Source organism: Pediculus humanus, genomic scaffold, assembly GCF_000006295.1.
Source record: "Pediculus humanus corporis 1103172108186 genomic scaffold, whole genome shotgun sequence".
NCBI classification, from domain to species: Eukaryota; Metazoa; Arthropoda; class Insecta; order Psocodea; family Pediculidae; genus Pediculus; species Pediculus humanus.
In genome coordinates, this window is record NW_002987756.1 from 29,543 (window position 1) to 54,907 (window position 25,365).

General features: G+C 29.3%; 6 protein-coding genes and 1 non-coding gene across 7 annotated transcripts; 5 read left to right on the top strand and 2 right to left on the bottom strand.

Annotated features, from left to right (window-relative positions):
* Positions 1-1,619: 1,619 nt before the first annotated feature.
* Phum_PHUM418640 lies at positions 1,620-1,700 on the top strand. The gene has a single exon. It is a non-coding gene; the product is annotated as a tRNA-Ser (tRNA).
* A 1,090-nt stretch (positions 1,701-2,790) lies between these two features.
* On the top strand, positions 2,791-11,650 carry Phum_PHUM418650 (myosin, putative; the record flags this gene model as incomplete). The annotated part of the gene is made up of 29 exons (XM_002429020.1): positions 2,791-3,070; positions 3,143-3,333; positions 3,423-3,641; positions 3,724-3,888; positions 3,965-4,207; positions 4,290-4,415; positions 4,498-4,737; positions 4,813-5,162; positions 5,255-5,424; positions 5,499-5,772; positions 6,134-6,338; positions 6,417-6,546; positions 6,618-7,076; positions 7,157-7,314; positions 7,406-7,630; positions 7,710-7,844; positions 7,923-8,152; positions 8,231-8,432; positions 8,509-8,679; positions 8,759-8,906; positions 8,990-9,270; positions 9,350-9,486; positions 9,572-9,771; positions 9,853-10,359; positions 10,442-10,752; positions 10,824-11,063; positions 11,135-11,347; positions 11,441-11,535; positions 11,584-11,650. 29 exons carry the CDS (start codon positions 2,791-2,793, stop codon positions 11,648-11,650), a joined length of 6,372 nt encoding a protein of 2,123 aa, XP_002429065.1.
* Positions 11,651-13,274: 1,624 nt separating this feature from the next.
* On the bottom strand, positions 13,275-14,208 carry Phum_PHUM418660 (uncharacterized protein; the record flags this gene model as incomplete). Its single annotated transcript, XM_002429021.1, has 2 exons — positions 13,275-13,919; positions 14,200-14,208. The coding sequence occupies 2 exons, from the start codon at positions 14,206-14,208 to the stop codon at positions 13,275-13,277; spliced, it is 654 nt and encodes a 217-aa protein (XP_002429066.1).
* Positions 14,209-15,032: 824 nt separating this feature from the next.
* Phum_PHUM418670 (uncharacterized protein) lies at positions 15,033-17,510 on the top strand (the record flags this gene model as incomplete). Its single annotated transcript, XM_002429022.1, has 4 exons — positions 15,033-15,157; positions 15,217-15,423; positions 15,497-17,020; positions 17,114-17,510. 4 exons carry the CDS (start codon positions 15,033-15,035, stop codon positions 17,508-17,510), a joined length of 2,253 nt encoding a protein of 750 aa, XP_002429067.1.
* Positions 17,511-17,513: 3 nt separating this feature from the next.
* On the bottom strand, positions 17,514-18,586 carry Phum_PHUM418680 (uncharacterized protein; the record flags this gene model as incomplete). Its single annotated transcript, XM_002429023.1, has 3 exons — positions 17,514-17,704; positions 17,778-18,008; positions 18,076-18,586. 3 exons carry the CDS (start codon positions 18,584-18,586, stop codon positions 17,514-17,516), a joined length of 933 nt encoding a protein of 310 aa, XP_002429068.1.
* Positions 18,587-18,799: 213 nt separating this feature from the next.
* Phum_PHUM418690 (uncharacterized protein) lies at positions 18,800-22,189 on the top strand (the record flags this gene model as incomplete). The annotated part of the gene is made up of 8 exons (XM_002429024.1): positions 18,800-19,055; positions 19,131-19,568; positions 19,657-19,872; positions 19,951-20,198; positions 20,287-21,100; positions 21,173-21,694; positions 21,760-22,000; positions 22,147-22,189. 8 exons carry the CDS (start codon positions 18,800-18,802, stop codon positions 22,187-22,189), a joined length of 2,778 nt encoding a protein of 925 aa, XP_002429069.1.
* A 525-nt stretch (positions 22,190-22,714) lies between these two features.
* Phum_PHUM418700 (zinc finger protein FYVE domain containing protein, putative) lies at positions 22,715-25,154 on the top strand (the record flags this gene model as incomplete). Its single annotated transcript, XM_002429025.1, has 8 exons — positions 22,715-22,837; positions 22,912-23,025; positions 23,324-23,407; positions 23,777-23,908; positions 24,364-24,539; positions 24,629-24,730; positions 24,814-25,030; positions 25,128-25,154. The coding sequence occupies 8 exons, from the start codon at positions 22,715-22,717 to the stop codon at positions 25,152-25,154; spliced, it is 975 nt and encodes a 324-aa protein (XP_002429070.1).
* Positions 25,155-25,365: the final 211 nt, after the last annotated feature.

Below are 25,365 nucleotides of genomic sequence, written 5' to 3' on the forward strand. Positions count from 1 at the left end.
AATATATAATATTAAAATTATTAATTTAATATTTTATGAATTACAAAAATAACTAGGAAGAAGAGATCATTAAAAAAAAAAAAAAAAATGTTTTTTTCTGTTCGTATTAAATCAATAAGGATCTTATCCTTATCCTCCCCCCCTCGTTTTTGTGTATAAACATACAATTTTTTTTTTTTTTTTTATGATGGAAACACGACCGAGACGACCATTTGGTGTTTGGAAATATTTGAAACGCCAAAAAAAAAATATTATTCATTCGTAAACGATGCTTAAAATATTTTTTTTATTAAAAGATGGCGACGACGATGACGGTTAGGAAAAAAAAAATTTTTTTTTTTAGGCAAGAGAAACCTTTTTTTTTTTTTTTTCTCCTTTTAGTTAACAGTTTTTTTTTTTTTTTTTTTTTTTCACCTTGTTTTCAAAACCGGGGCATCCCCTTTTTCTTTAAATTACCCCCGTCGAACACGTGCCTGGGACAACATACGATTTTTAAACCCGTTGAATCCTTGGGGTGATGAATATGGATAGGGTAGAGGAATTAAATACGAAAATGAACGTTTTTATCTGACTCTCACAATGACAATCCATTTTTTTTTTTTTTTTTTTTTAATATAAATATTTGTCGTTATTAAAATGTAAAGAAAGAAAAAAAAAAAAGTCATAAATTATTGTTAGGAACGTGTCAAAGGTTGGCTCCTAATAATCCTAAAGGCGTCTACGATTCACTGAAAATCGTATTAAAATGTGTGGCCACCCCCACCATCACCACCCTTGTCAATGAAAATCATTGCAAAGAATTTTGTGTAAAAAACTCCCCCAAAAAAAAAATCCCAAGTGCTCCACATTATTATTATTAATCGATATCAAAAGACAAAAGAATGTTTAAGAAGAAAAAAAATGGCGCCGAAAATATCTTATGAATAAAAATATATATTTAATTTATAGTGTATCACTTGAGATTTTTTTTTATATCTTTACATAATAATAATAATAATAATAACAACTTGATTTTTCTTTTAATATCATTTTAATCAATGACAAGACTCGTTATTATCATTATTATTATTAAAATAGGTTTTTTTTGATGGGTTTTGAAGTCTTGTTTTAAATAAGAAGTTAATCGATTTCGCATTAAAAAAAAAAAAAAGAAAAAGATTTTTAATGTTTATTATTATTATTATTATTGTTTTGCTCAAAACAAAGTTGTAAAATTTAATTACTATTATTTATGGATAAAAAAAAAAAATAAGAAAAATTAACGTCGTTTACGGAAAGTGCAATCAATAGTCCATAAAAAAATAATTTATTAATTATGATGACGTCAGTTATCGTGCTATTAAAAATTCGAAACTAAATAAGGTACGAAGAGTATATATGTATTATTTTTAAAAAGATTCAAATGTCGTTGCCATAAATAATAAATTATGCGATTGGAATAATAATAATAATAATTTCCATGTTTTGGCAACAAAATTCTTACGTCGAATGGAAATGAACGATTCGCTGCCATTAATTAGGTACATCGAACAGGTGATGAGAAATTTAATTATTACCTTTAATTAATTATTTATTTATTACCTTACAAAGTTAATTGTTTTTAGTACACCTGGTCGAAAGCTGCGGTGTCCGAGTGGTTAAGGAGTTGGACTTGAAATCCAATGGGCTGGCCCGCGCAGGTTCGAATCCTGTCCGCAGCGTACCTTTTTTTTTCGTTTCGAATGAGTATCACTCCGTTAATAATAATAATAATAATAATAAATTAATTAAAAATTTTAAATGTTTGATTTGGCTTTAAACCTCCCGTAATTTTATTCAGACGACTAATTTTTTACTTTTTTTTTAACGTGACTGGGGGGGGGAATCGAATTTTGACGATGGAGCAAAGAATAATTTATTGATTCCCTCGCCCCCCGCTCCCCGTCGGTAAAGGATAAAATAATTATTCGATGCGGGGAAAGAGAGAGTAGAGGAGGGGAAGGAAGGAAGGAAGGGGAAAACATCACGCTTTAAATTATTAATACGTAGTATATTTTCATGTTAAAAAACAACTTCGTATACGATATAATTAGTTATTCATACAAAAATAATAATAATAATAAAGTCGGTGGTTTCAAAGAAGAAATCTGCCGCCGCCTCATTCATTGAATAATACTTTAAAATAAATCTGTGACCAATTTCAATGTAAAACTAAAATAAATAAATAAATAAATAAAATAAAATTATTAAATTTTTAAATAAGCTCCTTCGTTCTTTTGTTATTTTATTATTACGGTAACGACGACAGAAAAGTATAATAATAATAATAATTTTTTCATTGTTTTTATTTTTTTGTTAATAATTATGGTTAACGGAAATAATGTTGACAGATATTATTTTTGTATATATCCGTAAAGAGGAGAGATTTTTCCTCGAGAGAGAAAAAAAAATATTCATTTCCTTCTCTCGAATATTTTCTTTCTTTGCAAATTTGTCACCGTGTTGTCGTTATTCCATTTCCGGTCGTTATTGTATTGTATGTGAGTCACAGGTTTAAAAAATTTTTTTTTTTTTTTTTTTTTTTTTGAAGTGTCAATCAATTTATTTATCTATAAAATTGAATATAATGGAATCGTAAAACGTAAAAAAAAAAAAGTTGTTTATATCGTAAAATATTTTTTTTTTGGGGGGAAGGCTCATTGTCAGTTTAAAAAAAAAAAAACTATCGTATTACGTTAAAAACAGTTGGTCTTTTGTTCAATTTTTACTACCCCTCCCCCTCCCTCCTTCCCCGCCCCCACCGGGTTCGAGATGAAGATTATTTTGTTGTTGTTACAGGAATACGTATTTCGATATCACGGTAAAAAAATTGGACAGCTCGAACCTCACGTTTACGCATTGGCCGAAGCTGCTCACACATCATTAAAAACCTGCGAAAGAAATCAATCTTGCGTCATTTCCGGTGAAAGCGGAGCTGGAAAAACAGAAACAACCAAATTCATTCTTCAATATTTGTGTTCTGTGACGAGCAATGTTTCAACGTGGGTCGAACATCAAATTCTTGAAGCTAACACCATATTGGAAGCTTTTGGTGAGTTAACATCATCCACAAATTTTCCTCACATTCATTTTCTATTAATTTTTTAAAAATTTTTTTTCACAGGAAATGCCAAAACCGTTCGGAACGACAATTCCAGTAGGTTTGGAAAATTCATGCAAGTTTGTTTCGATAACAAATGGATGATAAAAGGTTGCATAATACAAGATTACTTGTTGGAACAATCTCGAATAACGTTTCAAAGTCGAGGCGAAAGGAATTATCACGTCTTTTATCAGTTGTTGGAAGGTGCCAAGGTACAAAAATTTCCCAAGAGTTTTGAATCAATACGAAATGTTAACCGTTATGAAAATGTTTTCCCCTTTTTTTTTCTTTTTTTTTGTAGAATAATCCAGAACTTACAAAACAGTTTCATTTGAAACCTCCAAATTTTTACAAATATTTAAATCAATCCGGGTGCGTACAGATTGAAGGAGTTGATGATGCCAAAAAATTAGACGTTTTGAGATTAGCATTTAATGTTGTTCAAGTACCTGCTCAAATGGTTGATGGTATTTTCGCCGTCATTTCCGCCATTTTATGGCTTGGAAATTTAGAATTTGAGGTAAAATTAAAAAAATTTTTGACTTATTAAAATAATTCAAATGTCAATTTGATTTTTCAAAAAAAGACGTGTATTTAATTAGGATGTCGACGGTGAAAAATGTAAACTAGCAGAAGAAGATAAGACTGTTTTGGCAACAGTGTCGGATCTGTTAAAACTCAACGAACAAGATTTGGCGCGAGTTGTTTTACTCAGGCAAATAAACGTACGAGGAAACATCACAGAAATACCGCTTAAATTACAAGAGGTTAGATTTTAAATAAATTTACTTTTAGGGTAGATTTTAAGCTAACGGTTTTTTTAAATTTCAATTTTTCTTTCAGGCCAAAGAAAATAGAAATGCCATGGCAAAAGCTTTATATTCGAGAACTTTTGCTTGGCTCGTTAATCACATAAATACTTGCACGAATCCCGGACAGGATTCTTCGAGATTTCTAGGCGTTTTAGATATATTCGGTTTCGAAAATTTTCTAATGAATTCTTTCGAACAATTGTGTATAAATTACACAAACGAAAAACTACACAAATTTTTCAATCATTACGTATTTGCTTTGGAACAAGAAATTGTAAGTGTTATGGGAAAAAGTTCGGTGGTTTATTGGAAAATTTGGTATTTAAAACGTTTTCTCTTTTTTTTCTCTGTTTTAGTATCGTCAAGAAAAAATAGAATTTTCACATATACAATTCACCGACAATTCGTCTTGTTTAGAATTAATTGAAAAACCACCCAGATGCATATTAAAACTATTAACAGAACAATGTCACATGCCAAAAGTGAGTGAAGCTTAATTATAAAAAATTCATTTTTATCTGTGATAAATATAACTAATATTATTATTATTATTCTCCCCTCAAGGGATCAGATTCAGCCTACCTAACAAATTTACATTCAGAATTTGAAAGTCATTGTTATTATGTGAAAGGAGATGATAGAAGAAAATGGGAAACCGAATTTGGAATTAGACATTATGCTGGAACTGTGACTTACACTGTACAAGGTTTTGTTGACAAAAATCGAGACGTTCAACAAGATGTTTTTTTTGATTTCATGAGTCGATCGACCAACGAATTTATTCAAGAAATAACGGTTTATCAAGTAAATGAGTTAATTTTCTTATTATCATAACAATTTCTCAACTGATTACCATAATATTTGTATTAATGTATGCAGGATTTATTGGGATCTACAGTTGCCAAAATGGGGGGAACAATGGCTAGAGGTACAACCAAAGGAAAACCCACAGTTAGTGATACGTTCAGATACCAATTGCAGGCGTTGGTTGATGTATTACAAGCCACGAATCCTTGGTATGTGAGATGCATTAAACCAAATATGGAAAAATCACCAAATAGTTACAACGAAAAACTCGTATTGGACCAACTTAAATATTTAGGAATGTTAGAAATAATTAGAATAAGAAAAGAAGGATTTCCGGTTCATATGTTATTTTCTGATTTTGTTCAAAGATTTAAATGTCTTTCCAAAACGCGTCTTTCAAATGATCTTAAGGAAGCTACAAGGTGATGACACAGTTAATTGTATAAATTTTTTTAATGTTATTACATGAAATTCATAGCAATTGGAAATATCACGTGACTTAAATTTATTACAGTGCTATTATAAATACTCATAATATTAGTAAAACCGAATGGCAAATCGGTCAGACGAAAGTTTTTCTCAGGTTTCGCGCGTATGATCCTTTGGAAGACAGTCGTCAGAAAATATTAAATGCATGTGCAATATTGATTCAGAGGACATGGAAAGGATTCGTTGTTAGAAAAAGTAAATTTTTCTCTACATACATAAGGTAACGTCATTTTTACATTAAATAATTTTTTTTTTTTTAAACCAATCAGGTTTCAAACGGAAAAGAAGTGCTGTTTTAAAACTTCAACACGCATACAGAGGATGGAAACAAAGGATTCAATTTATAAAAATGAGAAGAGCTGCCATCGTTATTCAAAGTCATTTGCGTGGAGTTTTTGCAAGAGAAGTTGCTGCCGCACTAAGAGAAATGAGAAGAGTCGAAGAAGAAATGAGAAAAAGGGAAAAATTAGAAGAGGAAAGAAAGAAAAGAGAAGCGGAAGAAGAAGAAGAAAGGAAAAAGAATTATTTGGAAGAATTGGAAAGGTTTGTTCGATTGTTTTCTTCTTAATTTTATTTTTTGTGAAAGGTTTTAATGCAATTTTTTGATAGAAAAATTTTTCTATTTAGCCAAAAAAGCCGTGATAGCATTGCAGTTGACTCCGGGTGAGCAATTAAATGTTGTAAAAGAAATTTTTTTTTTTAATAATTTGTATGATTAATATTAAATTTTTTTTTTATTTGCATGAATTCAACATAATTCATGATATAAATAACTGATTAATTTTTCTTTAGTCAAAATCTTTTTTTTTTTTTTTATAGACTAGTGTATGCTTGTGTATGTATAGTCTAGTTTCCTTGTAAATTTGATACAATGAAGGCTAAGAATTTTTTTTTTCACTTTTAGAGCCACTCAAGAACAAATAGAAGCACTAAATCAAATTGCAGAACAAATAAATCCAAAATTAATGTCGACCGACCATTGTGGAGATTCAGTCGATTTGGATAATTTGTTTGCATTTTTATCCGATATGCAACCCGGAAGTCGACATAATATCATTGAAGAAATTTCTTCTCACATGGAAGACCTGGTCGAGGATTTAGATGTAGAGGTATGATTAATTACAAAGTTGAATCAAGTTAAACCGTTTTTTGTCATTGCATTCAAGTTTTTTTTTGTTTTTAAACAGCTTGAATCTGTGATTCAACAAGAATTGGAAGGACTTACCAATGGGATATCAAATGTTGATGTGAGATTGAGGAAGAATCCATCACTTCCTGAGCCAACAATGCCACCACCTCCTCCTCCTTTCACCAACGGTAAGATAAAATTATTATTTTAAATTTTCCTTTTTGTTGTCTCAATTAATATAAAATTTTATTATTTACAGGTACTGGGAAACCCTCAGCTATCGTTATTCCAAAAACTGGTGAAAAGTCGGGTAACGAACCGATTTACGAATCGGTCATACCACGGGACGAATCGAATTCATCACCTCCTCCGCTCCCGACTCCTCCTCAAAAAATTAGACCCAAAAGCCCGAGTGTGGATCACGTTCAAAGAAATTCACTGGAAAGATCTACTAGTCCTAGACCGAGACCACCGGGTTCTCCACAATGTCATTCACGACCCAATTCTCGAAGTTCGTCGGGCGTACCTCAAAATTGGAAAACTCATAGGGAAGAAGATTTGGAAAAAGAACAAAGGCGAAAATTTAGAGTTGAAAAAAAATTACAAGAATTAGAAGAAGATGATAAGGAAAGAGTGGCCAATGACGTTGACGATTCTTATCACGACATTGTCGAATTCGCTCAAAATTTTTTCAATGCTCACGAACGGTCGCCAGAGGGTAATAATAATAACAATAATAATAAATCAGTAATTATTTCTAATCTCATTCCGGCATTAATTTGATTTAATATTACTTAGGAACGATTATGGCGACGCTTACTCGAAAAACGAGGAAATCCATGGAAATGATGCCAAAATACGAAATGGTTACCTACTACAAAGGGAACACTATTCCAAATTCGCACATTCACATGTACGATCCTGACAACGTGACAGTGGCTTGCGCCATTTTTAGAGTAAGTCACGTTTTATACCTTTTTTTTCTTAAATCTAATAAGTTTATTTTTTTAACTTGAAATTATTTTGTACAATTTTTTTTTTTTTTAGGATCTTTGTAAATTTTTAAGAGGAGAACTCAAACCTGAAACTGAAGTAGCCACAATTCAAACCATCGTCGGCCATGGGATCGAACGAGAAGAACTCAGAGATGAAATATTTGTACAATGTATTCGCCAGGTAACAAATTGTCCTCAGACGGAATGGATGGAAAGAATATGGCTCTTGCTTTGTCTTTGCATTGTCTCCTTTCAACCGAGCAAACATTTATACAAGGTATTATTTCGAGCCGTGAAAAGATTAGACAGGTATTTCGAAAAAGATATAAATAATTATATAAATTTTTTTTTTTTAGTATTTCGTTTGTTTTTTAAAGAAAAACCTTTCTCTCGATGGAAAATTGCGTCAGTATGTACAATGGTGTCTAGATAATTGTAATAATAACAGAGTCACGAACAGAACTTTCCCTCCATCAGCCGTGGAAATATCAGTAAGTGATAATGAAATAATAAATATTTTAAAAACCGTCGCTATAAAATTTTTAAATGAATTTTTCCTTTTTTTTTAGGCAATGAAAAGATTAGGAACCATAGTCTGCAGATTTTTTTTCCTCGACGGACGCACGAAAGCGATTGACGTTCATCCTACCGACACGGCTGCGGATGCTGTCGTAAAATTATCCGATAAGTTAGGATTGAGAAATATTGAGGGTTGGGCCATTTACGAGAGTAGACTCGACGGAGAGGAACACGTTAAAGCACATGATTATTTGTATGACGTCATAGCAGCCTGGGAACAGTAAGTTAATTTAAAATTTATTTTTTTTATTAATCAATCCCAAATATTTCATTGAAAATTTTTTTTTTTTTTTTCCAGAAAACAAAACAAAGCGGGTAACAACAACAACAACAACACATCATTTCCATCTTTGAGTCGTCGAGGTAATCAGACGACGTTAAATCCAGGAGAAAATAGATTTATATTTAAGAAAAGACTTTTCAGAAATAGTAGAACTCTTTCTCAGGATCCCGTTGAGATTAACATGCTATATGCTCAAGCTGTTCACAGCGTGGTTAAGGTAATGAAGAAATTATTATTACCCGCCATTTTGATCAATAATTATTAAACATAATGTAATTTAATTTTACCATTAGGCGGATGATTTTCCCGTAAGTGAAAAAGTTGCTCTTCAATTGGCCGGACTCCAGGCTCAAGTTGCTTTGGGTGATCCTCGTCCAGATAATAATAAACTGACGGACTATTACGCCGGAGTTGATACCTACCTGCCGTACAGAATATCCAAGAGCAGAGGAGAAGATGTTTGGGTAAGTTTTTGTTTACGAAACAAAACAAAAAAAAAAAATTTCAAATTTATAACTTATCCAGATAATTTTTTTATTAAAGATATCCATAATTAGTGAGGCCCATAGCCAATACGGAACCGGAAGGTCAGAACTTACCGCCAAAGCTCTTTATCTTTCTTGCGTTATGCAATATCCTTTATACGGCACAACCATGTATCCGGTGACTTATAGGGGATATTGGTCTTACGGTGAGTGAAGATGACATGTTTAAAAATTATGTTTTTTTTAAAACAAAAATTGAACCGAAGGAAAATATTTTTTTATGTTTTAGGTAACAACTTGATTTTAGGAGTGAATTGTTCGGGTTTGATGCTCATAAAACCAGACGATAAATTCGTTTTGTACGAGTATCGTTACCAGAACATAGAGAGTATTTTTTTAGATCCCAGTGATAGTTTTATAACGATCAATCTCATGCGACAAATCCCGGATAACACTCATAAATGTTTCGTTTTCGAAACGCCCTACAAAAATGAAATTGGGTCCCTAATTGTGAGTTATTGTCCGGCTTTGGCAAATTGGATAATCGAAAATGAAGCTGCCGTGAGAAAGGTACGTACCTGAAAAGACTCCAAATAAAATATATCATTTTCTAAATAATTAAAAAATTTATGTTTTTATTTTTTTCAAGGTCAAAGCCATAACGAACGAAGATAGAACGAGATTGTATAATAATTTAGTGAACGCGAGAAAAAATTTAGTTGAAAGTGATTTATTAAGAAAATCAGTCGAACCAGGTGGCGGATTCATTCGGAGCACGTTAAGAAGGTACTATTATTATTATTATTATTATAAAAATTAATTTTTTTGAATGAAAAAACTAACCCTTTTTTTTTTGTTTTGTTTCTAACAGGCTAAGTAAAAGTAGAATTGAAAAATTAAGAGCTGATTATGGTGGGGAAGGTGAAGGTGTCAAAGGTTATCCGTATACGTTTTGGGCTTTTTCAAAACAACCTCTTACGCAGAGCTTTAGTAAAATCCCCGAATCCGATGAACAAATCGCTTTGCAAGTTTTCCAATTAATTTTGAATTATGCCGGTTTGGGGCAAAATGGTAAATTTCTTCGTCTCTATTTAAATCTGTATTTTTCATTCGAATTACTGTTGTAATCATAAAGGTCATTGAACTTTCAAGGTGATATAATTCGTCGAGCAGAAGATGAACACGTCAACCTTCTACAAACCATAATGGAACGTTGCATGAGAAAAGATGTTCTTCTAAACGAACTCTATTTGCAATTAATCAAACAAACCACGGATCATCCAGACCCTAATTCGAGGGTTAATTTACGTCATTGGGCTCTCCTTTCACTTGCTTGCTCCGTGGCACTTCCTCCTCATAAACAACTGAGAAAATACCTCATTGCTCATTTGAAAAGATGTGCGAGCGATTGCATCACGGAAGAGGGTAAATACGCAAGGTTTGCTGAAAAATGTCTTTATAGAACGCAGGGAACTCGAAGACGACAATGGCCTCCATCTAAAGAAGAAATAATGTGCACGATAAATCGACGACCCATTTATGCGAGATTTCATTTAATGGATGGACAATACCACGCGATAGAATTCCTTCCTTCTGCAACTGCCAGAGAAGTCATGGATGTTATGAAAAGCAAAATCGGTTTAAAAGAATCTGCCATGGGTAAGTTTTGTAAAAAAAAAAAAAAAAAAACTTATTCGTGCGTCCGTGGAAAAATTTTACTCCTCTCTTCTCCTTTCTTTAGGTTATGCTATTTACGAAGTCCTCGGCTCTTCGGAAAGAAGTTTGGTACCAGACGAAAAAGTCGCTGATGTCATGTCTAAATGGGAAAGGTACAGAACAGCAACAGCCGCTCAAGCTAATACGCCAGCCAATGGTACCAACACAATACAGTTAAGAGTTTCGAGAAAACAACAGCATTTTTTCCTATTTAAAAAACATTTGTTTTTGGATCAGTACATGAATTTAGAGGATCCCGTTGAAAAAGAATTGTTGTATCATCAAGTATTACACGGATTACGATGCGATAGGTTTCCCATTTCCGAACAAGAAGCGGTAAGAGGTTCATTTACAAAATGGTTTGAAGAAAAAAAAATGTCGTACCTACTTTAAGTTATCTTTTTCAGGTTATGTTGACGGCTCTTCAAGCACAATTAGAATTAGGGGATTGCGGTGATATATTGTTAGATTACAGAGGCGTAGCCAGTCACTGTTTGGCTCCTCGTTTCGTTCCGAACGTGCCTCACGAATGTGTTGCCATGCACCATCAAAGTTTGCACGGTATGACGCAACCCGAAGCTAAAAAATCATTTTTAAATTTGATTCAAAGTTGGCCGCTTCATCGAGCGACGATATTCGACGTCATGGTAAGTTACTACTAATGTGAAATCAACCTTTGACCTTTGAAAATTTAATAATAATAATAATTTTTTCGCAGCAATCTTTCACATCGAACTGGCCTCGCGTGCTATGGTTGGCTGTCGATCAAACGGGACTCCATCTTTTAGAACATCGTTCTAGAAATGCTCTCGTCACATACGATTACGAATCAATTTTAAGTTATTCTCCCGCATTGAACTGTTTGATGATAGTGACCGGAAGCGAGAGAAAACAAAGTAAAGTCATACTCACAACTTCTCAAGCATTCCAGGTAAATAAATTTTTATTCCTTTTTTTTGTTTTTAATACAAAACACATCAGTGATGATGATGGTTTCCCTTTTATCATATTGTTTTTATCACAGATTGCAAATTTAATAAAGGAATACTGCGAAGTTTTACAAGGGGGCTGTGAAAACAAAGATATATTGCGAAGGAGAGACGGACAGCAACAGCATCAGTTAAACCATCAACAACAACAACAACAGCAGCAGCAGCAACAGCAGAGGTACTCATCGAGACCCATGAGCATTTTACACAAGCCTGCTCCTATCATTGAGCAAGCTGCCAGCTGAGCCCATTATTATCTAGTCAAGTAATGTGTAAATACTCGTATTAGGTAAGTATAAAATGAAAATTTGTATCTTTTCTTTTCTTTCTTTCCTTCATTTTGTTTTTTAATTTTCCTTTTTCAGTTTTATTAAGTTTTAAGAATTGTATTCTCACGGAAAAAAAAATTTAAGGAAAATAAAACATATTTATTATTATTATTATTATTAATAATTTTTAAATATTTATTTAAATGCAAAAAAAAAAAAAAAATATATAATAAAGAGTTTTTACACGTGTCTTCCCGTCCCGTATGTAGTAATTTTCTCGTAATTAATTTCATAACCTTTTTTAATTAATGTTACCGCCAAAAAATTTTCCGATTTTCAACGTTGATAACCGTTATCGATAATACAAAATAGAATAAAATAATAATAATAATAATAATTTTTTTTTTTGCATAAGGTTAACGTGCCAATGTTAAAAATATTTTAAATTGTATTGCTTTGTTTATTACATTAAATAAATAAATAAACCGTGTAAAATTTTTATTTTTATTTTATTTATTAATTTATTATTGTTATTAATTATTATTATTATTATTATTATTATTATTATTATTATTTACTTTTTTATTTTTTTATAAACATTAATAATTAATAATTTTAAGTATTTATGATCTCATTGATTTCTATTACCTTTCATTTATTATTTTATTTTATTTTATTTTTTTTCAATAAATAAAAATTTATTATTAATAAAAAATATAAATAAATAAATTGTTTTTATGTAGATTATTAACTTTTTTTTAAAATTAGTTGTCTTATTATTATTATTATTTTTTTTTTTTTTTTTTATTTAAAAAATGCTTTTAACGTATTTTGTTAATAAATACAAAAAAAAAAAAAAAAAAAAAAGGAAGAAAAAATTTATTTAATTATAATAAAATGGAGAAAATTTATTAATAAATAAATAAGAAATTTCATTACGATTTATTGTATAATAATAATAATAATATTAATGTAATTTGTATTAAAATTAATTAGAATTTCAAATTTTTTTTTTTTTTTTATTAACTGTAGTAGTTATTAACTGTTATTTGCTTTTATTTAATAAAATGTAAGATTTGCCTTAAAAAATTATTAAGAAGAAGAAGGAAAATGGAGGAGGAAACGATTAAAAATTATTTAATTATTATTATTATTATTATTAGTAGAAAAATTGTAAAAAAAAAAAAAAAAAAATTAGGTTTATAAAAGCTCAGAGCAAAAGTATATTTGTTTTTATTATTATTATTTTTTTTTTTTTTCAATAATAACACAACAAACAGTATTAAAAAAAAAAATTATACACACACACACACACACTTACATGTATTATTAATTACAATTAATGTAATTTAACTAAAATAAAAACTTTCATTTATTTATTTATTAATAATTTATTAAAATTTAAATAATAGTAAATAAAATAATTCAACTTTTGCTTGAGCCTTTTTTAAAAAAAAAAAAAAAAAAAAAAAAAAAAAATTAAAAAACCTTATCGAGAATTGTAATGGTATATCGATGTACGAATGAAACATTTAATAACTTATTAATTAATTAATTTTTAAAATTAATAATTTAAATTTATTATTATTATTATTATTATTTAATCATTTTGATTTTGTAAATCGATATCATTTTGTTCGGAGTTACCACGGTTTGATGTGTGTAATTGCATTCTTTTATCCCAATATTTTTTTTTGATGTATTTAGATATATCCCAAGCCAATATCACTGATATTACGTATATGCACGTGATTAATATTTTAATTATAAGATCCTCGGCGAAATTCCACGTGTAAAAAAGGAATATTGTTCCACCGATCATCCGTATCATGAAAAACATGAAGAAAAACCAAAGTTCGCAAAATGTATGAATGGGTTTATGATTGTAACCGTATGTCCGAAGAAACCATCTTGCTTGCAAATAAGGATTCGTACATTCTAAACCAATAATGACAATGGAGACTCCGATTCCACCGAAATCGTACATCATTACTTTGGTTATAATTAATATTCCTACTATGTGATGTACGTGTATGACCCATATATCGTTTCCAAAAAGTAATATCCATAAATAATCAAATGAAAAATAAGAAAGTGAAAATGACAGGTATCCTTTTTGTTCGTTCGTCAATGGTACGTTTTGCAGTGCCATATCCTCTCTGTTTACAATGAGATCCCATATGGCGGATAGGGAAACAACGCAACCGTGTATGAATGTGAGGAGTCGACAAGCCCATTCTTCACTCTGTTTGGATAATATCACCAAAAAAAAATATGATGCCCACCAGAGAAAGGTGCAGAAAATAACGTATTCGAATAATGACCAACCTGTAAAAATAATTATAATATCCATAAGTTATTATTATTTAATAATAATACGATTTAATCGATAATATTTATTTATTTAAAAAAAAATTATTTTTGTTTACTTTAACTTATAATTATATGGAAAAAAAAATTTTACCGCTTAAATTACAAGTCAAACATGTTAAGCATGAATTTTTATAAGTGTGTAATCCATTTACAAAACTCATAAGGTAATATAAATATAAGTTTTTAATAAAGTATAATAAATTAATCAAAAAATTTTAAAAGTTTTAAGTAATTTTGAAAGAAAAAAAAAACCCAAATAAACATTATTTTGATATCGGATTGGCGACAAACGGTAGCAAATTTTTTATTAAATGATGAATTCGTTTAAGTTTTTTTTTATTTATTTCATTAATTAAATAAAATTTGTGCTGTTAAGTTATTTATCATTTGAATTCAACATAATTGTCATGAGATGACAACAAAAATAAATAATTAATTAACTTTTTTTAAATAAGTAAGTAAGTTACTCAATTGAGTAGTGAAGTTACAAAAAAAAAGTTAAATTATAAAGAAATTAATAAGTTGACATTTTTGCTGGGAATTACTTTTATAAATAAATTTTATTTGTTGAAAACGATTTTATATATAAAATTTTGTAGTTAGATTTTTTTTTGTATTAATAATAATATAATAAAGTTTTGAAATGCACGAATTATCCTGAACGAATTAACCGTTAAAATTTGCTACCGTCAAACAAAATTTTTGCCGCCAATTAAATTCTTTCATTTGACTCGTTAGAGCACTTTATCATGATTCTTAATATCAAAGTGCAGATAATTATGCGTATAATTTTTTTTTTTTAAAATGAAAAGAAGCTGATTTATTGTAATATTAATGTAATTTTAGGTTTGTGTACGTTTATTTATAATAATGTGTAAAAAATTCAATGATAATTTAATTTTAATTTTTGTATTAGGTACATTTTTTTTTTTTTTTAGTAATTATAATTATAACTTTTTATAGAAATTTTTTTGAAAAAAAAAAAATGGAAAAACTTTATTATTATTTAAATCGTGGTTTGTGGAAATTAGCCGAAAAATATTTTGATCGTAATGATGAATTTCAGAGAGATTACTTTTGGGCTGTGGCTGTACATCCTAACCATCACAGGTATGTCCTCTTTTTGAATTGATAAATTTCTCTTTATTATTTAATTTTATTTCTTACAGTTTTGCATCTCATATAATATCTACTCCATGGCAACAAAGTTGGATGATATTAAAAATACTTGAAAATTCTTTGACAGCCTCAAAAGAAAAAGAAGAAGAGCCTGATATACTCGAAATACAGGATTTAAATATTCTTCGAAATGAAATTGATTTTCAGTTTACCCTCAGAGATTATTATTCGGATTCTTTTGTTCAGGTATTGCGAGTGTGAAATTAATTAGTCGAGGTAATTATTAAAAGCATTTATTAAAATTAATTTTAATTTTTAGCAACTTTTTAGCTTGTATTCGAAGCTTCAAAATCATATTCCTGTGAATTTCAATGAAAGTGAAACGAAAGCATTTAATTTGAAATTAAAATCATTGTTTAAAATATTACTCGAAGAAAATTCGATAACGGCTCACACTTTATTTAAACAATTGCTCCAGGTTGGATTTTTTGCTACATCATGTGAAACTTTATTGTATGAGGTTGAAAACAATCAGAAATTATGTAACTTAATTGTTTCCGGTTTATGCGAAACAAAATTGATTCAATGTCATGTACCTCAAGTTCTTAAATTGTTACAATCGCCACTCAGAAAAGAGCTCTGTTACTTACTACTTGCTTTTGATAATATTTCTATACTGCATTCGATGATAGAAGAAGATAAAAAATTTCTCAAAAGCAATTCTAAAGTAAAGCTCCAATCTCTTTTGGAAAATGGCATACAACCACTACAATTTTTTTTGGATATGACAATTCTTGAAAGACATTTTTTACTTCAAATATTAGATTTAATAAATGCTCATTTAGATGATTTTCCGTCCTTGGCCAATTGTACAAATATACCTCAATTTATTTGGCCTTTAATCTTATTAAAAAATTTAAATAATTTTACAATATCTAAAGAAGTTTTTTTAAGTCTTATTAAAAAATGTAGAGACTCGACAAAAAATAAAACTTTTATAAAATTTACATATGTTGTCGAATGGTGCATACATTTTTATCATGAGGCTGAAAAAGAAAAAACAGTTGAAAAAGTTTTACCAAAAATTGATTGTTTAGAAAATTTACTAGAGAAATCTCAGGAACATAGTTTTCTATATTTAATCAACAGTACAACTAATTTATCAGAGACAGACTGGAATCAAATTATTAATTTAATCAAGGATGATGAATTGGAAAAGCAAGAGGAAAAATCTTGGGACATAATTGTGCTGGAAGGCTATTGCATTCTCATGCTCGCCATGAAAGCAATTATTTTCTCAAGCGAAATATCAGATTTAGCTCAGACTTTAAGAATAAAATTAGACGATTTATTAATAGCCGACGACATTTTTTCCCTATTGTACAAGGATGAAGTGACAGAAAACTTGAAAAAAGTCAAACAAATGGCAAATTCATTATATCCGTTAGAATTTCGATTGGAAATCCTAGAAAATTTATTTGCTTTACTCTTCGTATCGTACGAAGATGTAAAAAAATTAAATTATTTCGTAAACGATTCATTGAATTTTGAAAAAGCATTGGAAAAAGTATTAATCAAAGGGAAATTTTCATTTTCGAATGAGAAATTGAATAGAATGAACGCTCCGGAATTTTTGTTACAAATTTTAGATAAATCAGAAGAAGAAGAATTAAGTAGGAAACAAAAATTAAAAGGTTTTATATGTAAGAAGTACATCGTTCGCGATTTGATTTATTTGATAAAAGATTGTTTGGAAAATTTAGAAGAAGATTGTAGCAGTATCCGCTCAAATAATTCTCAGACTGATGTTCCTTGTACAATTAAATCAATACAAATGGAAAATAGATTAGATAGGTTGGTACGTTATTTTCCTATTATTATTATTATTACTATTATTATTTTCGTCTGATGAAATTAATTAATAAATACATTTTTTCATTTTTTCAGGTTGATAGAATCCGTTAGCGAAGCAACTTGGAGATTGCAATTAGTTACAGATCCGGATTTCATAGCTCAGATAAATTCTATGAAGAATGCTTGCGGACATGATCCCAATCATAACTTCGACGGTGAATGGGTTTACATGCCTTACGATACGGAACGCAGCGGATTTTTAAAAACGAGAAAGAAATCAATGGAAAAATTAAACGATTCGCAAAATAATTCAAGTCCTGCCTGCGGCATTGATAACTGCAGTCCAGAATTACAATCATTAAAACAGTACAAAGCAGCATTTGGACATGGAATAATAAATCACATGTTGGCATCCGATTCTTCTCTCGTTGTCCGATGTCTTTCTCAAAACGATGATTTAAACGCGGATCACATCGTTCAGGTGAGTTAATAATTAAAAATCAGCGATGCTGTTTTTTAATTTTTCATATAATTCAATTTCCTTGGCGTCTGGTCGGTATTGTTTCATTTCCTTTTTCGAATTGATGTAAACACCGGGTGGATTTTCAGATATGTATTTTTGTATTTCTTTGATGGTGGTCATTGGAAAGCAAAAAGAACAACGGAAGCAGCAACAACACCACCCTTAAAATTTATCGTATGAGAAAATATGTAGGCTAATAATGGTCGTAGTGTTACTCATCGATAGTAGTCTCACCTTTGGAACACCATAGCGGAACTGCTATTATCAAATATAAACAAAACCAAATGAGGAAAATGTATAGAAACTGTTTGAGCATCGTTTTTTTATTAACTGTTTTATTTTGCAAATTTATTATTAGGCATTCGACAGCTTCGATTCCTATTCCGGTGACGTTTGAACAATTTTTAGGCATTTTCAAATTGATAATTTTTTTAACGATATCTTTAACGTTTTCCTCCGGTTTACCTGAAATCAATTATTATTATTTTTGCTTTAAAAATAAGGAAAATTGAACGACATTAGTACCTACTACCTTCATCAGTGTATCTGTACGCCGCATCGTTTTCTTTGATTTTCGTCAAAAAATCCTGATATTCTTTTTCTAATTCGTTGACGCTTTCCACGGTTTCATTTTGTCCCACATCTCTCTTGTTAAATTTTTTTCTTTTTTTCTTTTTTTTATATCGTAATTTTTTCAACCATTTAAAACCAACATTTTTCATTTTTTTTTCATATTTTTCATTTCGATCGTTTTCCAATGTCATCGGCGTGAAATACTCGTTGATTCCTGTCTCCTGTACAGGTTTTTCGGACGTCGCCATCCTTTTGACGTAGCTGTGGAAATTGTATAATTTTTTATCAAGGTCGGGTTTTTCCGATACCCGTATCATTTCTAAATCGTCGTTATCGTTCAAATTGTCAAACGTGAGAATGATATTTTCCGTATTGTAAATTTTCACGGAAAAATCAGGTTGCAAAAGGCTCGATCGTATCGAAACGTGAAATTGAAAAAATAAAAATAAAAGTGATGTGATTTTTTTCATTTTGAAAAATTTATTGCAAAAAGTTTGTTTTTTTTTTAATTTTTTTTTTCGATTATTTGTAAATATGAGAATTTGTATATGGCTCGTATTTACTTAATTAATTAAAACCCTAATCAAATTAGTTTCTTATTAATAACCCCATTTTTTTTTAAAAAGGAAATAATAATAATGATTATAATTTAGGATATTAGAATTTTTTTTTTTTTTTTTCAGATGATGAGCACAGAAGAAAATAGACAGAGTTTGGAAGGGGAATTAAATTTTACGAGAGCAATAAACGATTTGAAAAAAAATTTGAAAAGTATTTTTGCTGATTCGTCGGCTAGGAAAAATTCAGAATTGGAATCTGTGCCCGTATCGAGAAATTTACAATCTTTTCAAATAGTTGTAAATCAGGGAGTTAGTTCCACGGTTTTAATTAATCACGTCGAAAGATTTTTATCCAGTCACAGTTTACCAAGCATTCAGAGTGTGTATAGTTTAAAAAAATTTTATAAAATCTTTTTTTTTAGTTTTTAAGTTTGATTTCATGGGTACTTTCTAGGCCATTCAAAAGTATCTGCGGGTAGCGTTCTTCAGTGCATTGAAAATACGTCGGCCATGGTCACGATCGATCTGGCATTAACCGCCTCAACAACTTATCAAGATTTTAAAGATTTGTTTACCATAGCTTCGAAACACTGTCCGGAACTCAACACCCGCGTTCAATCACCCATAAGTGCTCAATCATCTTCGATCAAACCCTTGGGGTACATAGCTTTCTCTCAAAACATGTATCAATTACTACAAGAAATTAATCGGAATCAGATAAATAAATCGGATGGAGAAGTTTCCGTGCAAAAATATCTTCGATCTCATCGCTATCCATTTTCTTTGAAATCACTAAAGGATAACATAAATTTTTGGAAAAATTTAAATTTGATTTATTCGGATTTCAAAAGTAATTACGATGAAAGTAAAGGTTTAGCTTATTGTAAAGAAGGTAAAATGACGACGACACACTAATAATCAAGTTTAGTTTTTTTAATCGTGATACCCGATTCGGTACCTGGATTTTTTTTTTTTTTTAGGTTTTATTTACAAATCGCAAAAAAATATAAAAGACATGCAAAGCATTTTTGATAATGTTATAAAATTGTCGGAGAGTTCGATTGAATTTTTAGATTTGGGAAAATCGGAATCTCCCACGGGAGACATGACAAAAACGGTTAATTATTGCGAACTCTTATCCAGATATTTGTCGGATTTGTCGTCGTTTGTTCTGGAAAATATCTTGTCGAAAAATAGTAGGTTTAACACATTTCCACGATTGATTGTTTTTAAATTGTTACGAGATGCATTTCTTTTTATTTTTTGTTTTTTAGATGATTTAAGCGAGCCTATAACATTGCATAATTTATTGGAACGTGGCGCTGTCGACATCGTGGATAAACTCATTTTCGATTATAACGTCGAACCGGGTGCCTTGGAAAAAAAAGCTCAACAACTCGGATTTAATTTGACGGCTAGTTTAATTGCCGGATGCTGTCCACGTTTTCCACAAATCTCACCCTCGTCGGAAAATTCTCAAATATTTTCATCTGAATATATTGTTTTGAACGAAATCATTTTGGTAATTTAATCGATTTTACCAAAATCTTTTAAAAAAAAAAAAAATTTTAATAATATTTTTTGTTGTAATTCTATTTATTTATTTACAGGGTTATAAAACATCAACGGCGTCATCACATCCCTGTAAAGTCGTAGAAAGTATTTTATCCGAACTTTTAATAGCTTTTAAAACTTATTGCGAAAACAAACAAAAAGATGAAAATATTTTACATCAGTATAAATACCTTTTGCTCGAAAGCGATATACGAGAACTTCGAAACGATATTAAAATTCAAAGGATATTAGAAAAAACATTGGAAATTAATTATGTCAAAATAAAATTATTGAATAATCCAAAAGAAATTTTTTTATTTTTTACTAATTTATTTAATTTAATGATGTGCCATTGTTATTTTAGTACAAAACTCGAAAAAACTGATGGCGTTTATTCAAAGCATTCATTTTATCGCGACGTCGGATTTAAATTTTTAGGTTATAACGTGGGTGAATTAGGATTTATGTCAATAATGGATGTTAAAAAAAAATTATTCGGTGAAGATTACGATACGAGATTTGCGGGGATGAGTAGAGATGAATGGAAATGGTTGCACGTATCTCCAGATCCCAGATTAATTTTTTTAACAATAAATTTTAAATCTTCTTCCGCGCCATTATTTTTAATCGACGATTGTGATTTTGAAAAAAATGTTGAAGAAAGCGTTAAAAAATATATATGTGCCTTCGTCACGGTTAAGGATAACACGTTGATTATTAACGATGTATTGAAAGAGTTTTTAGACAAAGCATACAATAAAAAAGTTGATGTTTTTCCATCGAACGAAAAAATTTCATTTTTTATTAAATTATTAACGAGTTATTCCGATGATAAACTTCGGGAAAAGATAAATAATTTGTCCGATTCGGGTATGCTAAAAAAAAATTAATAATAATAATTAAAAAGTTTACTCTTTGATTAATTCGATTAATTTGTTTTAGATGTCGTTTTGAAAATTCGCCATACAAGCAATGAAATCATGTTGAAATTAGATTATGATGTCTACATTCCAAAACAAAAAACGGGAATGAAAAAAAAAAGTGAAAAATGGCTCGAGAGAAATTTAAACGATTCAATATTAAAACATTTTACTCAAAATTCAAGGATTTTAGCCGATATTGTTCAGAGAATACACGAAGCAAAAAATTTAACGGATGGAAAAATCCCGAGGGAAATTTTAACGGATGATAAATCAAAATATTTAGAAATTCTTTTTAATGCTCCTTGGCTTCAAGATTTGACTCCTGTTTTTCACGATAATGTTATTATTGCTGCACTTAGTAAATATCCAGAAGAAGAAAATTTGGTGGAATTTTTTGAAGAATGCGTCGAAAACAAAAATTGGATAAAATGTTTAGACGTTTTGTTTGCTTTACCCGATTATTTTGTTTTTTCCGATGTAAACGTTCAAAGATTTAAAGATGTCGTTTTGAGAGAAGCATCGTTTTTACCATTGGAAAAAGGTATCGGAAATTGTTTTTAATTTATTTATTAAAATGAATACCATTTTTCTTTTATTGGATTTTAGCGAAGCGAACTCCTTGGTACTACTGTCAACAAATTTCAAACATCGATATGAGAATCGAAACTATAATTAATTGTTGTAAAACATGGCCCGGTTCGATTTGTTGTTCCGAATTATCATCCATATTATTCGATTATCCTTTTCTACCGTTGAAAACTCAAAACGATGTTAAAAATTTAGTTAAAAAAATTAAAGTTTACAATGAAATTCTCGAAGTGAAATCTGATTTGGAAGCTGTTAAAACGTGGTTTGACGTGTCTGAAATTTCTTTCGCTTCTCCTAAATTAATTTTAAATACTCTTATTAAAAATAATCAGGTTAGCATAATCAAAAATTATTTACCAAGCATAATATTATTAAGTTTTACAAATCATTTCATTTTTTTTTCAGTTGGACCTTTGCGTGCAATGGGTCAGTTTGCCAGGGATTATAGAATCCATACGGGAAAAAATCGATTCCGAATTTATATTAATTTTTTTTCAATATTTTTCTCGAGAAACTGAAATAATCGATAAACTTGTCGATTTGATTCCTCCTACCACCCTAATAAATCTTTACGATGAAGTTGTTTTTCAATTAACCACCATCTCATCAATATACAGCCTCGTTCAAAGAGCTATAAGAGTGAATGCTCTTCCACGTTTTCGTCTCATGGAACTAAGTTTAAAATTTTTACAATTACTTAATTCCGACGAACATTCGAATCTTATTCATTTGATATCGTTTCCGTTGCTTATAATCGAACAACTTTTAATGAATTGTAAATTAAACTCTTTGGAAAAAATTTTAAAAACGGTTCGTTTTTTTTAATTTAATACGAATAATGTTAAAAGTTATTGTAAAATTATTATTATTATTATAATTTAAGGTATCGGAATGTGATTTACTCATCGATTCGCACGATGTTAACAAATTACTTGTTATCTACATTTCAAAATCGTTGGAATTGAATTTGGTTATGCCGTTGAGAAATTTAGAAATGGGAGAATCCATTTTATTATGTAATAATTCAATTGTAAATAATGAAGAAGAAATGTCACCGGAAACGACAAATATATCTAAATGGGTTCCGTTTGAAAAGGTTTTACACCACGTGCTAAAAGAATTTTCTTTTTCAAATTGAAATTTTTAGTAATAATTTTTTCTCTTTTTTAGGTAAATTTATGCATGTGTTGTCGTGTGACCATATTTTCCATGTTCAATAAACGTTACCATTGTAGAAGATGCGGAAGAGTCATATGCGAACCTTGTTCAAAATACAAAATGGAGGTAGGTACATAAAAATTTATTTATTTTAAAAAATTATTTATTACATCACTCTATCTTTTTTTTTTTTTTTAGAAAAAACTAAAAAAAATAGATACATACATACATACATACATGATTCGAAATTAAATAAAAAAAAAATTTATAAACTTAAAATTTAAAATACGTAATTATTATTATTATTATTATTATGTTATACTATTAAAAAATATTTAAAAAAATTTCATTGATAAAATTATAAAAAAGTAACGAATTAAATTATTATTATTATTTTAATATCATTTTTTTTTTTTTTTTTTAGGTGTCTGGTTATGGTAATGTTCCGGTTCGCGTGTGTCAAAATTGTTACCATTATTTCACTAATAAAATGGGAGAAAAAAAAATGGTGAGTTGAGAAAATAAAATTTTAAATATTCCCACGAATTAAATGTAAATTTTTAAAAAAAATTTGGCGCGAAAATTACAAAAGGTGTAGGTGTAGGGGGAGGGGGTGGAGTAAAAAAATTTAAATTTACTTGCAAACTTTTATACCCTTTAACAAAAAATTACTATTACTATTACGACTACTACCACTACCACTACTACTACTACTACTACTACTACTACTACTACTACTTAATATTAAATTTTGGACTTTTCATTAAAATATTTTCAATGACTTCTTTTATTTCCTTCCAATTATTCCCGTAATCCATTAATAATTTTTTTAATTTTTTTTTCCAAAGCATTTGTCTCCTTATTTTATTTTCCAAAGAACTTATTTTATCTAATAATTCGACTCGCGTGTTGGCCAATTCTTCCAGCGTCATTTCCCAGCAAACTTTCAATTTGGCCCGTTCTAAACTCAAAGCTTCTTTTTCTTCCCTTTCTTCCCGTAATTCGGATCGTAATTCTTCTATGTAATTGTGCACGTCACAGGGCGTGTAGCTTTGCATGAAAACCGTTAAATTTTTTTCAACCACCACTTCATCCGGTTCGCTCATTTTTTTTTAAAAAAAAAAAAAAAAAAAAAAAAGATTTTTCACCTGAGCATCGATCGATCAATCACTTTTCCGTTACTTTATTATTATTATTATTATCTTGTGTGTTTAATTAATGCCGAAAATTTTGAATGACGAAAAAAGAAAAAACGACAACAAAAACAACAAAAAAATTTTTTTTTACAAATCCATTTTTCTTCTTTATATAATATGTAAACATAAATATTTTTTTTTTTTTTTTTTTTTTTTTGGAAAACATTCGAAATGAAAATTTCCCCGCGAAAACGATTTTTTTTTTAAATTTAAAATTTTAATTTAATTTAATTATTATTATTATTATTATTATTAATATTTTCGTTAGAAATGCATTACGTCAACGGATGGATTCGATGGTTTTCCATATTCGAATAATTGGAAATTAACGACGGACGAATCGAAAAATTCAATCGTAAGACAAGAATTTTCCTACGAATTTTCACCCAACGTTCCTTTAAGTTTGTCCATATTTGATTTATTGATCGGAAATGATTATTCAAGGTAATTATTATTATTATTATTATTATAAGAAAATTTACTTCCGGTTTTGTATTTTAATAATTTTTTTTTTTTTTTTTTTTTTTTTTTAGGATTCTTTTGGATGAAAGTGAAAAAATGTTGAAAATTCTTCATCTTCACGGGAAATCAAATAATCCGGAAGTTGATTGTAATGTTTTATTACAGATAATTAGGTGAAATAAAATTTACCACATTCTAGAATTTTCTTTCCGTGTGTTTTTATTTTAAAAATGTTTTATTTTTTTTTTTTTTACAGATTCCTCATCGAGAGTTCAAAATCTAAATACAAACATCTCGGTTTGATGGATGAAATAATTTGTTGCGATGAATTGCTCGATCAAGTTGAACTTTTACAAATGTTAATTGAAAATTCTTGTATTAATTTCATACCTTCCGAATCATTAAAAGGTTCAGGTTTGATTTATTTACGTAATAAATTGATGGAAGAAGAATTATGGGAGGAATCCATGGAGGTGAGTAAAAAAATTAAATTTTTTTTTTTTCAAAACGTTATCATTATATTTATAAAAAAAAAATGCACCCTATAAAAACTAAATTGTTAAAAAAAAGTCATACTTAGTATATAGCCCTCTATAAAAAAAAAAAAAGACATAAAATTCTAAAGCTAATTAAAAAAATAATAATAATAATAATAGTAGTAGATAGATAATTAGTATAAATTAATGTAATTTACCTTAGTTAAATTTTACCTATTACAAAGAGTTTAGATTCCCCCCCCGGGGAGGGGAGGAGGAGAGAAGGGGTGGGGCCTAAATAAAAATTTTTTTTGTCTTCATATGTTCCATAA